The sequence below is a fragment of the Chiroxiphia lanceolata genome, chromosome 6, assembly GCF_009829145.1.
Source record: "Chiroxiphia lanceolata isolate bChiLan1 chromosome 6, bChiLan1.pri, whole genome shotgun sequence".
Taxonomy (NCBI): Eukaryota; Metazoa; Chordata; class Aves; order Passeriformes; family Pipridae; genus Chiroxiphia; species Chiroxiphia lanceolata.
This window is the reverse complement of record NC_045642.1, coordinates 62,849,981-62,865,811: the sequence shown is the minus strand read 5'-3', so window position 1 is coordinate 62,865,811 and position 15,831 is coordinate 62,849,981. Positions and strand designations below refer to the sequence as shown.

Genomic DNA, 15,831 nt, shown 5'->3' with positions numbered 1-15,831 from the left:
TCCACAAACCAGAGTGGGATGGGGTTGAGGACCTGAATGAAACTGAACTGGTGTTTACACTGTTCAGGAACTGCTCAGACCCCCTTGAAGGATCACTCCCTCCTGCCTTTATTCCCAGACTCCCCCATGTGCTGTCTTTAAGTGCTGCTGATTCTTCACCATCACATGTTATTTATGGAGTTCTGTGGCCACCTGTGAGATTTCCCACACAATTAAATCAGTCTCCAGGTCCTGGAAGCACCATCAGTGTAAATCCTCCCTCTGATACCATCCTGCCCAGTGGATCTGGGCCTGCCCACACCTGTCTGTCCTGCTTTCCTCCACAGCCAGGGCTAATTACAGCTCCTTTCCAGATCAAGTAATTCCAAGGACAGGAGAGCTGATGTGCCACCCTGCTGGGCAGATGTAGTGCATCTCCTTGGCCTGTGCAGACTGAGGCCTGAGGGGCTCAAACAGGACCCTGTTTCCATGTCACAGGCCACGATCCCTGCTGTTTGCTCCTCTTGGATCCAAAGCCCCCCCGTGTCACCCACTGGCACTGGTGCTGTGTCCTGAGCCTTCCCAAACTCTTCCTCGTGCAGTCACTGTGCCCACCAACATCACCAGAACAGGATCACAGAGTGGTTTGGATTGGAAGGGGCATTAAAGACCATTTTGTTCCAGCCCTGCCACAGACATGGACACCTTCCACTACCCCAGGCTGCTCCAAGACCTGTCCAATCTGGCCTTGAACACTTCCAAGGATGGGGCATCTGGAATCACAGAATCACTAAGGTTGGAAAAGCCCTCTAAGATCATCGAGTCTAACTGTTCCCCAGCACTGCCAAGGCCACCACTGACCCATGACCCCAAGTGCCACATCCACATGGCTTTCAAATCCTTCCAGGGATGGGGACTCCACCACTGCCTTGGGCAGCTGTGCCAGAGCTGGACAACCCTGGTTGTCCATGAAGAAATTTTCCCTAATATCCAGCCTAAACCTCCCCTGGCACAACTTGAGGCCATTTCATGTCATCCTGTCACTTGTTCCCTGGGAGAAGAGACTCTGCCAAGATCCCTAAACAAGAAACGAAGGACTCTTCCTAAGCAACATGGATCTGCCTTCCTTAAGAGTTTGAGGGGAAAAAAAAAAGAGTGTGTTCCAGGTGAGGTATCACTAATATCCTCCCAGCCTCCAGGTTCCTACTGCCAGGAGCAGGAGCAGTGTAAACCCCTCAGCCCCAGGGCACTTTACCTTTCAGGTGATCGGCCACCTCGGAGTAAGAGCGCAGCACTGCCAGGGACACAGCTTCCCCTGGAACACAGGAGAGGGGAAACACACCCTGAGGGACAGGCAGGTGACACACAGCCCCCCCCTTGCTCTCTGACAATGTCACATTACGAGTCTCTGCATCCTGAGGTGCTTCAAGCTCTGACTTGAAATAATAAGGAAAATAGAACTTTATGCTTCTAGACTTCTGGTTTTTTATGTTTTGTCTCTCTAGGGCCATCCCATGAGCCCACGATACCATAATTTCCCCTCTTGTCCTATATTTTTTCCTTATAAAATGAAGGTTAAAAACCTATGAACATGGATATCTCCTGTCCTGGAGGACATAATCACACATTAGCAGTCAACGAAAAGAGCTGATTTAATCTCATTGCTAACAGTGGCAGGAGACACACAGGGCAAGATGAGGCATTTCTTTATGGTTTAAACCTGTCTCCAGGATGCTGGAAAGCATGGTGAGCATCCCAAGGTTAGGGAAGGGTCAGCCAGGCCATGTTTCATACTCACAACTGGCATAAAACAGCACCACTGTCCGGGCAGCCTCCGAGAGGGAAGAGCGGAAGGTCTCCTCCGTCAGGACAAGGACCTGCTCCAGGGGCAGCTCTCGCTTCTTGTCCCTGGAAACTGCTTCCACCACCTGGTCATCCTGGATGTCTGCAAGGGACCCACAGGTGTGCACAGGGCAGGGGGAACTGCAGCCTCCTGAGCCACCCCAGCAGCATGTTTTTGTAAGGCAGAACCTCCCAGCAGAGACACGGGGGTAAGCAACTGCCTCGTGTGGGGAGAGGAGGGACAGACACACAGACAAACCCATCAAAATGCACATATCCCACCTCACACCACTTCTGCCCTTGGATTTGAACAGTATTCTTTGAGCATGTTGGCTCCTCTGAGATCCTGCCCCAATTTTTTTTTTTGGAAAGCACACCCAATTCTGCACAGAGAACAAAAGCATTTTATATTACGCTTTGTAGGGACCAGCATTTGCTCCCTGGAGAGGGCAAGTCTGGAACTGCTCTTACAAAAACGTCTCTAACCCCTTCCAAAGGGACTGGTAACTCTGAGGCTCTTCAGATCTTGTAGAGGACACTGTTTTGGGTGCACTTTAAACCCCTCATGTCTCTGACTCTGGTGCCTCCCAGCACATGCACCCCAGTTCCCCACTCAGCACTTCTGTGACTGTTCCTCTCATGGCTGCTGACTTTTCTTCCTGGTGTTTCCCCTAAAAATTATACCAGTCTGTCATATTTCAGTGATCTCAGAGAATGAGAGAGCCATTTTGTGGCCACCATGATGTGACTGTGATAGTTTGCAAGTGTTCTCTAATGTTTTAACGTGTCTCTAGCAGATGCTGATTGCACATCCTGTCTGATAACAATCAGCTTTTCACTGCTTAATGCACACCTTGATTGTTATTCTCTTTTTCATCCTCATCTTCCTCTTCCTCCTCCTCTTCCTTCTCCTCATCCTCCTGGATTTGTTTGACCTTGTTCTTATCTTCCACCAGGGTTATAACTTCATCAGTGTCCTCCAAGACCAGGTATTGGATTGGCATTCCCTGCGGAAAACAGAATAAATCAGTGGGAGCAAAACATCACTTTCTGCCTATTCTGTCTGCAAATCAAACTCATGGGGCACCATCACCCAGCTACTTATTTTTAGGATACGCCAACAGATCCCTAAAGCTGCCAAAACAGGGGAACATCTGAGTTATGTTTCTTTAGCCCAATTTCACCTGTGCATGAGTTTTTTCTCACTCCAGGCTGATGTCTCCTTGTGAGGAAGTAAATGTGGCTAAGTGGGATCCTGTGGTGAAAGTGAACACCAGCTCCACCTCCCAGCAACTTAACATAGATCCAGCACTGCAGGAGAAATCCCAGTGGCCAAGCAGGGAAGGAGAGCATCAAAGTACAGGGTCCACTGTACATCTCCTCATTAGGGGGGTCAGGCTGGGTCCAAGCAGCCCACCACAGCCTGGGAAACTGGCCTAAAATATCCTTTATCTCATGGAGCTCAGCCAGGAAGAGCATTCCCAAGAGTACAGGGGCTGCCAACGCATGGAAAGGAAAGAGTAAAATGTATTTCTCAGAAATGAGACCTTGTCGGCTTAAAACCAGTTCTGGCTCTGGCTCAGACAAAGGCACTGGAGAGAAAAGGGAAATTTTATCATGAACTGAGAGAAATGACAAACTGCTGGCACCTCCCCCGGGCTCTGAGGGGAGCAACACAACGTGCACATCCATCACCGGGGCATGGGAAGCCCTGGGGGGATGCTCAGGTCTGATCCTGCGTCTCTGCAATCCCAAGTGTGACAGTTCAGGTAATTCAGGGCAATGTGTGCTCCCTGGAATCTGTCAGCACCCAATTCCATCTTCCCTCACAAGCTGGGTCAGGTCCCTCTAGAGTTTAGCTCATCTTGATCAACCTCATTCAACTCACACCCTGCCCTTTTCTCAGATCACTGCCAGAGGCACTTGGTTACATCAGCTCAGCACAGACCTTTGGTTGTTTGCTTTAGTCTCACACTCATTCCCTCTCCTGTCTTTTGACACCTTTCCCAAAGGGATAAGGACCTTTAGAAGCCCAAATCTTTGGGGAATTCACACTTCAATATAGTTCACAACCTTGTGTTGCCTTAAGGTGTAAAGGAGATGTCACCCTATGTTTTGAACCGAAAATAAACTCAGTATTTTATCTTTCCCATCAGGCACAATCGTTGTGCAGCACCCAACCTGGGCAATTCCAAATCACAGAATCATCATGGAATGGTTTGGGTTGGAAGGGACCTTAAAGATCATCCAGTTCCAACCCCCTGCCATGGGCAGGGACACCTTCCACTATCCCAGGTTGCTCCAAGCCCCATCCAACTTGGCCTGGAATACTCCCAGGGATGGGACATCCACAGCTTTTTTGGACAACCTGTTGCACATACACGTGCATCTTGGAAAGGCTCTTCCCCTTGAGCTTCAGGGAATGCTGTCAAATAACAACAGAGCCAAGGAACACCCCAACACCTCTCCAGAGCACCGTGCACAGGTAGGGAAATAAGAGTTGTATAGCAAAGAAATCCAGTGTCCAACCTCATCTGGTGTCTTCAGAGCGATGTTGGACCGGTGCAGAACGTTCATATCCACGAGGTCCCTTCCAAAATACACAGTGGACATTAGATGGGGCAACATGTAAGGTCACCCCTCCTCTTTCTGCCCTTAATTGGAGGGTAAAATACAACCTTCCACCAGTGCTAAGTTTCCTTTCCAAAATCTCTCTGTCTGATTGTTTTTCCACTTCTAAGCCAGCAACACTTCCAAACTAATCTGATTCTGGATAAGTCCTTAAATGTGACATTCTCAGGATATAGCCTGGTTTTACTGCCTCCCATCCAAATTTAAGCCCACCGACTGCCATCCTGGAGTAACCAAGCTTGGAGACACCACAAAAATCAAGGAGAGTCCCAAAACACCTGAGAGAAATACCTGGACAAAAGGGCAACTCCTGCTTTGCCCAAGAGCTGCCAGGCCACAAACTCTGCTGTCCTCCTGTCGGCCTCGTAGGTCTCCCTCTGGCTCAGGATGAACACCAGGGGTAGCCCGAGCTGTAAGTGGACAGTGGAGACCTTCTCTGGGTCCTCAGCAACCTCTGTCTGGAGAACAGACATGGTCATATTGCAGCACAGCTCCACAATTTTTAGGTGCCTCAGCTCTTCTCCTGCACAGCCCAAGCCACCGAGTGTTCCCCAGCCACAGGAATGAGGAGATCCTCAAGAAAAAGCTTCCAACCCCAATTCCAAAACATCCATCGAAGCAGAACCCACACAACCCCAGTTAAGCTGTTCCAACACGTCATGACTTTCCCCGGTAAAAACCTGGGCCTTATTTTGCATATTGTTTTTTTATGGCTCAGCAACTCCAGATGTCAAATCCCCACTCACTTTTATTCACCTGGCATCCCTTCCCCGGGGCAGTCGGAAAATCCCAGCCACAACATGCAACAGCTGGAATCCTCTCCCTTCCTGCCTTGGACAAGCTGCTTCATGACAGCATGGAGCTGCTTGAGGGCTCCATGGGCCTAATCCAGGAGACTGGCTGAAGGAGGCACTTCCCAGCTCATCTGCTCATCCTCTTGGATGGGCAGAGATGACCAGTAGGAACAGGAGGCTGATAAAGTTTCTCCTGCTCCGCAGAAGGAGGAAATAGGAGGGAACCTCCTGTTCCTTGTGCTCACCAAGGCATGAAGGACTGATATCAAATTCCACAGGGTGCTGAGCTTCCCATGGGGAGCCTACAAGAGTGGCTGAGGACATTGGGTCTGTCTAGTTTGGGAAAAGAAGGCTGAGGGATGTCCCCGTTGCTCTCCACAGCTTCCTGAGGGGATGCTGAGGGGGAAACACTGATCTCTTCAGCACATCCAGGGATAGAACATGTGGAAATGGTTCACAGCTGCATCAGGGGAGGTTTAGACAGGACAATAGGAAGTATTTATTTACCAAGAGTGTTGTCAAACACTGGGACAAGCTTCATATCAAGGTGGTCATTTGGAAAATGCCACCAGTAATTTACTTTAACTTTCGGCCAGCCCTGAATTGCTCAGGCAGTTGGACCAGATGCTGCCTGTTACTTGCTTGGACCCAAGCTGGGAGCTTTGCCATTAACTTTTTGGGGAAAGGGTGGATTCTCATGCTCAGCTTTGCCCTCTGCTCTCACCCCCCTCGCTCTCTCACCCACCCCAGCTGCCCTCACACCCCCAGCCAGGCAGCTCCTCGTTCCCATCGTACCACCAAGGGAGCCCCCATGAGCTTGAGGTGCCTGTGGATGTTGAGCAGGGTCAGGGGCTGTGCCAGGGCTGTTCTCCTGCAGGGCTGTGCCGGGTCCGTGGCCCCCTGGCAGTGGCAGAACAGCAGCCAGGCAGAGGATACGTCGGGGTCATCATTGCTGTGAGGGAGAAACAAAACCCTGAGCAGGGCTGGAAAATGCCCCGACAGAAGGACCAGGTTTGCTGACATGTTTTACAGGGCAGATGATCCTCAAGTTCAGGGTTTGACAGGGTCGTGGAACAGGCTGAGAGAGCTGGGGGTGTTTTGCCTGGGGAAGAGGAGCCTCCTTCCAGTGCCTAAAGGGGCTCTAAAAGAGCTGGAGAGGGATGTTGGACAAGGGCATGGAATGACAGCACAAGGGGTAATGGCCTTAAATTGAAGGAGGACAGGGTTAGATTAGATATTATGAAGAAATTCTTGCCTGTGAGGGTGGTGAGGCCCTGGCACAGGTTGCCCAGAGAAGCTGTGGCTGCCCCATCCCTGGAAGTGTCCAAGGCCAGGTTGGATGGGGCTTGGAGCAACCTGGTCTAGTGGAAGGTGTCCCTGCCCATGGCAGGGGGGTGGAAAGAGGGTCCCTTCCAGCCCAAACCATTCTGTGATTCTATGATTCTATGACCTCCTCAAGAGTCTTACTTTTGACACGTACAGCCATGTCCAGGTGCCTTTTGGAACTGTGCTGACCCTCACTCACCAAGTGCTCCCAAATGATCCCAATCCCAAAATAACTGACCAAGCTTGAGAAGGACACAAATAAAGCTTTTCTCGGTGGGAACAGCCTTGCCAGTGCAGTGGAGACCCTGGCAGGAGGAGAAGAGCTGAAATCTACAGCTTTGCTCACGTCTTTCACCAAACTGGTGACATCTCACAGGCTGTACAAGGAATATTCCACCTTTTGAACAGCACTGCTTCAGGCTGTGCCAAAGGAAGCAGTGAGATCGAATTCCCTGGATGGCTCCCTGCTTAATTGTTCCTGCTCTGACACCATCACTGGTGTTGGTTGGTGGGTTAACTTTGGGATGTCAGGTGCCTTTTCCTATGCACCCATTCCCCACCCCTAAAACAGGGATCACCGTGTTTGCAAAGGGATGTAATATCTGGAAGATCTGAAGGGATTTAACATATGGAAGAGCAGAGGGCAGCATTAAGCCCCCAGATCCTGCTGCCCTGACTGCTGAAAGCTGTTCCTGCTGGCAAAGCTCCCACCATTCCAGCAGCTCAGGATGTGGCCGCTGGTGCCCTCGCTGCTTTAAGGAGAATTAAGCCAATTCCTGTCAAATGACAACCGTGCCATCTAGTGGCAGCCACAGCACCCTGCCCCTAACATGCTACAAATAATGGATATTATTTGGCACCTCGGTGGATGGCACCTCGGGAAGGGCCACTCTGGTGCCTGCCCTGGTGCCACCTGTGACAAAATCCCAGGTAAATCGATATAGAATTATTAAACTTGGAAAAGCCCTCCAAGACCATCGAGTCCAACTGTTCCCCCAGCACTGCCAAGGCCACCACTGACCCATGGCCATGAGTGCCACATCCACATGGCTTTTAAATCCTTTCAAGGATGGGGACTCCACCACTGCCCTGGGCAGCTGTGCCAGGGATGGGCAACCCTTTCCACGAAGGAATTTTTCCCTAATATCCAATCTAAACCTCCCCTGGTACACATTGAGGCCATTTCCTCTCATCCTGTCCCTTGTTCCCTGGGAGCAGAGCCCGACCCCCCCCCCCAGCTCCCCCCTCCTATCAGGGAGTTGCAGAGCCAGAAGGTCCCCCCTGAGCCTCCTTTTCTCCAGGCTGAGCCCCCTCAACTCCCTCAGCCACTCCTGGTGCTCCAGACCCTTCCCCAGCTCCGTTCCCTTCTCTGGACACGCTCTGGTCCCTCAGTGTCTTGAGGGACCCAAACCAGCACAGCTACTCCAAGGCCAGGAACACAAGCAGCAGCTGCTTTTGGAAAAGCAAAACAGATTTGACTGTCCACCCTCGGCACCCCAGATTTGACCTGGGAATCTGAGAAGCCAGGAGTGAGGCAAACCTTTGCAGGGAAGCAGCTCTCCAAGGTGGGGGGTGTGTTTGGACATACCCAGTGGCTTTCAGCAGTGCTGCCTCCGTGGTCAGAACAAACTGGTGGATGGTCCCGTAGACAAAAGCTGCCTCCATCACAGCTCTGTGCTCTGGAAAGGGAAAGGGAAAGGCAAGATGAGCTCATTTCTGCTCCCTCCAGATCTCCTGGTTCATCCTTCCCAGGTGTAAATATTGACTCCCAGGCATTTAGAAGCTCTCTGTACAAAGCCACAGCTGTCTGAAGACACGCTGTGAAAGGAAGGGAGCAATCACATTCCTGATCCCCAGCAAACACATAGGTGGTGTTTGTGAATCCATTCCACTGCAGAACCAGAGAGCTGCATTTATTCATTTTGAAGACAGCAACTTGCTTTCCCTCTCCAAGTCTCTGAAAGTTTATGCTCCCAGCAAAACCCTTCTGGTGCAACTCATCCCTTTGGAAACACAGCAAGATGTATGGAAGTGGAGAACTTGTGGCTGGGTGGCCCTTTCAGGTTTCCATTTGCAGCATTTTGGGTCAGAAACTCAGCCCCTGTGCACCTCAGTCAAAAAAGGCTCTGGGAGGAGAGCAAAGATGGAAAGCTGAGTGTCCATACCTGCTGTCCCAGTAGCTGGTACGTAGGCAAAGACCATGTTTGACTTCCCTTTCAACACATTCTCAATGTTCTGAAGGTCTGCCAGCGTTTCAACGTATTTGACTTCATTAAAGAGCAGGGCACTGAGGAGGCAGAAAAGAGAAAATCTCATTGACAACTGTTTGAAGAGTAAATTTGCAGCCACAGAACCTGTGATGGGAGAAAAAAAAAAAAAAAGGTAAAATTCCAGCTTCTTGCTGGCAGGTTGAAGATCCACAGCCAAACAGGGCTGCCCAGATGTGTGCTGGTGATTCACGTGAAGGAGGAAGATTTAACAGGGTCAAACCACATCAAAGAGAGAAGCAAAGCCAAACCTTCTGCTTGGCTGAGAGCAGCCTCTGGAATACTTGGGGTTGGTATGCAGGCAAAATGTCCTATCAGCAAGTGGGAATGGGAAGCAAAGGGTTTCACAGGGATGGATGTGGTCTGTACTTACAACAAAACGTTGGCGACGATGGAGTTCACATCAAACAGGGCATCGGTGGGGAACTCTCGGATCAGGATGTTTCCTCTGGGGAGGGAAGAAAGAACCACCACAGGAACTGTGAGAGATTCATTCCACTTGGCATAAGGGAGCCTGGGAATTCTCTGAAGCCAAGACAGGCACAGAAGGATAGGGAGGACGATGGAGAAATGACAGAACATGGCTCAAGATGCCTTTGACCCAAGTTGGGAATCGTTCAAGCCCATGAACCATCAGTTAAGCAGGATTCTGCTGCACTCGGGGACATGGGTCAGTAGTGGGCTTGGAGTGCTGGGGGAATGGTTGGACTTGATGGTCTTAAAGGTCTTTTGCAACCTAAATGATCCTGTGATTGTAAGTATAACAGTCAGTGAGAACTGAGATAATACAGGAGCTTCCAGAGACCCAGAGCTAAACCTTCCCACGCAGGGCAGAGGAGTCACCCACACCAACAGGAAGAGCACCAAGGAGTGTTTCCTTCCAGGACTAGACCCAAAACCTCGTGGTCTGAGCGTTACTCCCGGGGTACTTGGTGGTAGGAGGCCACAGGGACAGGAGAACACTAATGGAGGACTTCTCTTGTGGCCTCATCCCACAGCTCATCCCTCTGCTGCTCCAAGGAACATGGGCAGGATGGGAGGTTTCACACTGAGGACAAAGCATCTGCTTTGCCTGTGTTGGACCTTTTGGGGGCACTTTTTGCTAAACTCTGTAGGTCACTGCTGTGCTCGTGGCTCCTCTCTCCCTCCACAGACATCTCTGACCTCTGACAGTGTTTCCTTCCAACATTTGCACTGGAAAGGAATCCCAGTGCAGTGCCCAGAAATCCCCCTCACCTGAACAGGTAGGCTTTCCTTAAGGCATTTTCTTTTCCACAATATCTTGAGACATCCTCTTTGGGACAATTAACCTAGACAGCAAAGGCATGTCATTAGACATTCAGCCCTGACACACATAGAGCACTACAGCTTTCTTCAATTCAAGAGTGCAAACACAGCCTTTCCAAGACTGCTAGGAGAAAAAATTCAGTAAAATGGAGTCCAGAGATGGAGACTGGAGTTTGTACTTCAGTTCTCCAACTCAGCCTGCTAATTTGGGTCGGGTGGGATCAAGAGATCCCATGATCTGCCCAGAATATTCAGGTGACAGATTACTGCTTGCTTATTAAACTTGGCCTGTAGCTGTAAATTAAATATATATATAAATATACATATATATATATATAAGCACTTCTTATAGTCTAAATATACTTAACTGAAATTTTAATTTCCTCATCTAAATCTGCATAAAGTTTCAGATAAAAACTCTTTCACATGAAATATTTATAGCACCAAGTTGAAAAGAAATGAACCAACTCCATCCATCATGGAAATCAGAACAGGTTCCCCAGAGAAGCTGTGGCTGCCCCTGGATCCCTGGAAGTGTTCAAGACTAGGTTGGACTGGGCTTGAAGTAACCTGGGCTACTGGAAGGTGTCCCTGCCCATGGCAGGAGGATGGAAGAAGATGCTCTTTAAGGTCCCTCCCAACCAGAACTGTTCTGTGATTCCATGATCCTATGAAAAATGTGTGTTCATCCCTTCCCTACCCATCTCCTCTCAGATCCTCCTCCCTCCATCCTGCCCAGCAGTTTCCCTCTGTGCCCCTTTACCTTCACCACAGAAATGCCATAGTCCTGGAGGGCCTCGGCCGAGCTCTCAATCTGCTCCAGGAAGGGCTGGGCACCAGGAGAGACTGAAACACAGAAAACCCTCTGCAAGTTCTCAGGGTCAGGAGCATCCTCTGGCCACACATTGAGACCTGGGAGCTGTGCTGGTGCCTCATCCCACACCAGTGTCTTTGGGAATCATTCCCGGGGGTCATGAAATGGCAGAACAACAAAACAAGGCCAAGGGTCTCCTCCCAATCCATGACAGCCCTTAGTTCTCCTGCATGTAAGGGATCACCCTTTCCCTGGCATGAAAGAGAAACTCAGCCCCTTTGAGGGGAGAGTTCCTTAGGAGACTCGATTTCTGTTCCATGGTACCTACAGAAAATATTCCAGAAAATTAATGAAGAGGTTTGCAAGGGTGTTCCTGGGGACACAGCCAGGAAAGAACTCATCCCAAGAGGTCTCTGTCTGCCTGAGCACTTGGAGATGCACAAACACTGAGCTTGACCAGCTCCCTCTGGGGTTAAAAATCTCAAGAATTGCCTCTTCATTGAGGAGGACCACAAGCTGATTGGAGGGATGGAGCACCTCTCCCTGAGGAAAGGTCCAGAGAATCGGGATTGTCTAGCCTGGAAAAGAGAAGGCTCTGGGGTGATCTAATTGGAGCCTTCCAGTACCTGAAGGAGATACAAGAAAGGTGGAGAGAGACTATTTACAAGGGCCTGGCGTGACAGGACAAGGGCAGGGTTAGATGGGATACTGGGAAGAAATCCTTCCCTGGGAGGGTGGGGAGGCCCTGGCACAAGTTGCCCAGAGAAGCTGTGGCTGCCCCTGGATCCCTGGAAGTGTCCAAGGCCAGGTTGGATGGGGCTTGGAGCAACCTGGGCTAGTGGAAGGTGTCCCTGCCCATGGCAGGGGGTTGGAACTGGATGAGCTTTAAGGTCCCTTCCAACCCAAACCATTCCACGATTCTGGGATTGTTCCACTTTCACCCAAGCCTTGCTGAGCCCCAGGCTGATGTCAGTGCCCACCACTAAACACTTACCATGAGGGGTGAAAAAGGCCAGGGATGCTCGTCCAGCTTCCAAGCCACTGAAGTAGCGCTGGGGGCTCGGCTCCTGCCGCAGCCCCGCGATTCCCGGCCTTGGGATGGAGGAAGCACAGAAGAGCAGGAAAACAAGGGAAGAAACCCATCTACCCCCTTGGGCTGACATGGCTGTTGTCAGCTACAGGCACAGGAGAGTCACAACTGGGGAAAAAATAAAAAAAAATATATATTATACTTACACAAACACACACATGAGTGTTTGTTCAGGCAGGTGCAGCACAACCATAATTTCCAGTTGCGGAAATTATTATTAATCTGACACAAACATCTCGGGGGCATCATGATTTAGTCACTCCAACACCACTCAAGACAACTGCAAAGAGGACAGCAAAGGCCACTCTCTTACTTCTGAGTGGTACCTTCAAGCACACAGACCCTCAGTGCTGTCCCTTTAAGGCTGGGGTTTGTCCCTCCTTTTTATTTTTTTTCGAGTCAAACAAAAATTAAATGTACAGGCAGAAAGCAGTGACAGTGGCACACACAAACCCCCACCCAAACTGCTTCAGTTCTTGCTAAAGAGCTTTGAGGATGCCAACAGCATTTGGGTGCCACTGAAAGGTGTCTGCAGAGGGATGGGGCAGGTTGAGGTTGACAAAAATCAAATGGCCAGTTGAGATTCAAGTATCAGACCTTCTGTTTCTGTGCAAAATACAAATGTGCACATTCTGACCCCTGTTTATGGTCAGAATGAAGAGGAATTTTGCAGGTATATTTATAAAGACTCTGTAGCTGAAGTCCTTAACATGAGGATGCAGTGCTGGTGCTTCAAGAACACATGCTCTGGTTTATTTTTTATAGAATAACTGATTCCTCTCTTGTATTTATAAGGATTTATGTAACTTAAATGGATGCTATTTTTAAAAGTACTGCTGTTTTCTTCTTTACTCTGTGTGCAGAAGTCCTGATACAATTTAACCTCTCTAGGATTAACAAAAGCAGCAGATTACCCTTGACCTAATCTACATGTAGCAATAAAATCAGACAAGAATTCTGCAATATCTTTTCTGCTCCTGGCTGCTGGTTTTGCCACTTCCTAGTAGCCACTTTTACTTTCAGGGAGACTCACAGAATGTTAAGGCTTGGAAGGGACCTTAAAGATCATCCATCCCAAACCCCAGTGCGTGTATTAGGTCTGAATTTTCCTGAACAAACTGATTTTGGTGGAAGGTGGCCCTGCCCATGGCAGGGGGGTGGAATAAGATGGTCTTTAAGGTCCCTCTCGACCCAAACCAATCTGGGATTCTGTGATTCCACGCCAAATAAAGTGAGGAGGTTAAAGAGCCCTAAGGATTGAAAAACACCTTCTTCCCACTCCAATCCCCTGTTTAACACCAGGTTCCTGCTCCTCAGGTGTTCTTTGGTGCTGGAGTGTGGCTGGTCCCCAGTCAGCAAAGGGACAAAGCTGGAACAGAGGGTGTGTTGCTTTGCACCACAAGCTGCAGCTGCTTCTCCCAACAAACACCTCTGTGTCCACGGACTGCCATTCCCTCCAACACCCTGTCAGATGCTGTCAGCTTCCTGTGGCTGCTCTGGGATGACCCCAAGCTCACAAACCACCAGGGAAAGAGCCTCTGCTGTGCTCTGAGAGCGAGGATTTAGTGACAGCCAGGCACGCTCAGCCTCGCAGGCTCCTTCTCCCAGAGGTGGGGTGTTGGGATCCAGGCCTGAAGGCACAATGGAACAAAGACAGAGCTGGAAAGACATCAACGTTTTCTTTTCATCTCAAAATCTCCAGTTCCCTCCTTTCCAGCTTTGGGCAGCGTCAGGCATTCCTGGTCCTGTGCCCTCCCATCTGTTCCCCTGGCTTACAGAGGGGACAGGGATCAGGACGAGGGGGGGGGATGTTTATGAAATGACAAACTTGGCTACAACAGGATGGAAAAATAAACACAATCCTGGCATGTGGGAATGAGCCCAGGTCAAATGAGAGAGCTGACTGTCAAGGAAGTAAGAGCAGCAGCCTCCAAGGACTCAAAGATGTCATGGCATTATACCTCGAGGAGGGTGACAGCAGCTTGAAACACAACTCCAGCCTCTGGGGAGACCTGAGAGCCCTTTCCAGTGCCTAAAGGGGCTCCAAGAGAGCTGGAGAGGGACTTGGGACAAGGGCCTGGAGGGACAGAAAAAGGGGGAATGGCTTCCCACTGCCAGAGGGCAGGGTTTGATTGGATATTGGGAAGGAATTCTTCCCTGCAAAGGTGCTGAGGCCCTGGCACAGGTTGGCCAGAGAAGCTGTGGCTGCCCCTGGATCTCTGGCAGTGTCCAAGGCCAGGTTTGACAGGGCTTGGAGCAACCTGGGATGGTGGAAGGCGTCCCTGCCCATGGCAAGGGGCTGGAACAAGATGAGCTTTAAGGTCACTTCCAACACAAACTATTCTGGGATTCCATGAAAAATGTGTGCCCAGCCCTTCCTTACCCATGTCCTCTCACCTCCTCATTTCTCCATCCTGCCCTGCTGGTTCCCTCTGTTCCCCATCAATCCAGACCTAAATATTCAGCTTTGAAGCCATTTCCTCTGTCACCTCTTTTCCATCAACAGAAAATTAACACCATAGGGCTGAAAACAGACCACTGACACTTGCAGGATTGCCAGAGATGTGTGAAAATACCATGGATGTGTGAACCAGCTCTGTGTCACTGCTGGGAAACCTTAAGCCCATAGACAAGGGGCAGCACAGCACAGATGGAATGCAAGGCCTGGTTCATGTTTCCACTGTCATCATTCCAAGACAGAGCCAGGCAAGTCGGTCAAGGTCACTGTAGGTGACTTAAAGTGAAAGCAAATACAGCAGAGACATTCAGCACAAACTCTTGTGTGGGCACAAATTGCTTGTGCCACATCAGTAGCTTGGGAATCCTGCACCGGGAAACCATGGACTGTGATCCCTGAAAAACCTCTGTGATCCCACCTGCTTCCCTGACACTTTCATCACACAGACACCAGCTGCTAGTGTTTATTACTGAGGAAGCTGAGGGTGATGTGGGGTGAGTTTTGAGCCTGCCATGACAAGGAAGAACCACTGTTCTACTGGAATCACAGATTGTCAGGCCAGCTGGATACCATCTCCATCATCCATGGGCTTCCCTGAACTCTGCCTGGTGGAGAAACACCATCAGCCTGGACTTTACTGCCAGTGATATAAAATCTACACTTCATGTCCTGTCCAAATATCAGCACAGAGCTACAAAACAGTTTGGGTTGGAAGGGACCTCAAAGACCATGTTATTCCAATGGACAGGGACACCTTTCCACCACACCAGGTTGCTCCAAGCCCCGTCCAACCTGGCCTGGAACACTTCCAGGGATCCAGGGGCAGCCACAGCTTCTCTGGGCAACCTGTGCCAATGTCTCACCATAAATATGTTACACTGCTGCTTCCCCTTTGTTTTATCCCATGGCAGTAGCATCTCCCAGCCTGCAGAGCCCTCAGCTGGCAAGTTTATCTCCCTAGGAAGATGCTGCTAACCCAGGAGCATTTAGGATGCTCCTGAATGGAGTCACTTCAAGCTCCCCTGTGATGATCGACCCAGACCAGGCCTCTCACTGCAGCAGCACATTCCCCCCACTCCCAGCTGGCACAGGTTTTTGGCAGGATTCTCGCCTGCCTCCCATGCCCTTCTGGCAGAGCTTAACCAGTGTGCTGCCCTCCCAGATCTCCTGGCAGGGAGCACACAAAACAGACCCCAAATCCACGTGGAGCTGACTCAATCCCTTTGCTACAGCAGGCTGGACAGGCTGAAGCTCTCTCTCCAGCACGGCTGCACGTCCCAGCTCCAATATCCCTCCTGCAGCTGCTGCTGCACAAGGCAAGGGAGAGCAGAACACCAGCAGGA

The 15,831-nt window shown here is 50.2% G+C and overlaps 2 protein-coding genes across 4 annotated transcripts in view; both read right to left on the bottom strand.

The window, feature by feature from the left end:
• LOC116788859 (maestro heat-like repeat-containing protein family member 6) overlaps positions 1-15,831 on the bottom strand; it is a 946,858-nt gene that overhangs the window by 665,566 nt on the left and 265,461 nt on the right. The window lies entirely within an intron of this gene.
• TXNDC16 (thioredoxin domain containing 16) overlaps positions 1-15,831 on the bottom strand; it is a 46,620-nt gene that overhangs the window by 21,564 nt on the left and 9,225 nt on the right. For 2 of the 3 annotated variants that reach the window (XM_032692049.1, XM_032692048.1), the window contains exons 3-14: positions 11,935-12,138; positions 10,890-10,972; positions 10,076-10,149; positions 9,213-9,287; positions 8,738-8,859; positions 8,161-8,251; positions 6,042-6,198; positions 4,744-4,910; positions 4,351-4,411; positions 2,675-2,828; positions 1,778-1,924; positions 1,235-1,294 (exon numbers count right to left, since the gene is read on the bottom strand). In XM_032692049.1, the coding sequence (XP_032547940.1) occupies positions 1,235-1,294; positions 1,778-1,924; positions 2,675-2,828; positions 4,351-4,411; positions 4,744-4,910; positions 6,042-6,198; positions 8,161-8,251; positions 8,738-8,859; positions 9,213-9,287; positions 10,076-10,149; positions 10,890-10,972; positions 11,935-12,103 (1,360 nt within the window). In that variant the 5' untranslated portion in view covers positions 12,104-12,138. The remainder of the gene's footprint in view (positions 1-1,234; positions 1,295-1,777; positions 1,925-2,674; positions 2,829-4,350; positions 4,412-4,743; positions 4,911-6,041; positions 6,199-8,160; positions 8,252-8,737; positions 8,860-9,212; positions 9,288-10,075; positions 10,150-10,889; positions 10,973-11,934; positions 12,139-15,831) is intronic. The other variant, XM_032692050.1, reaches the window with a different exon arrangement.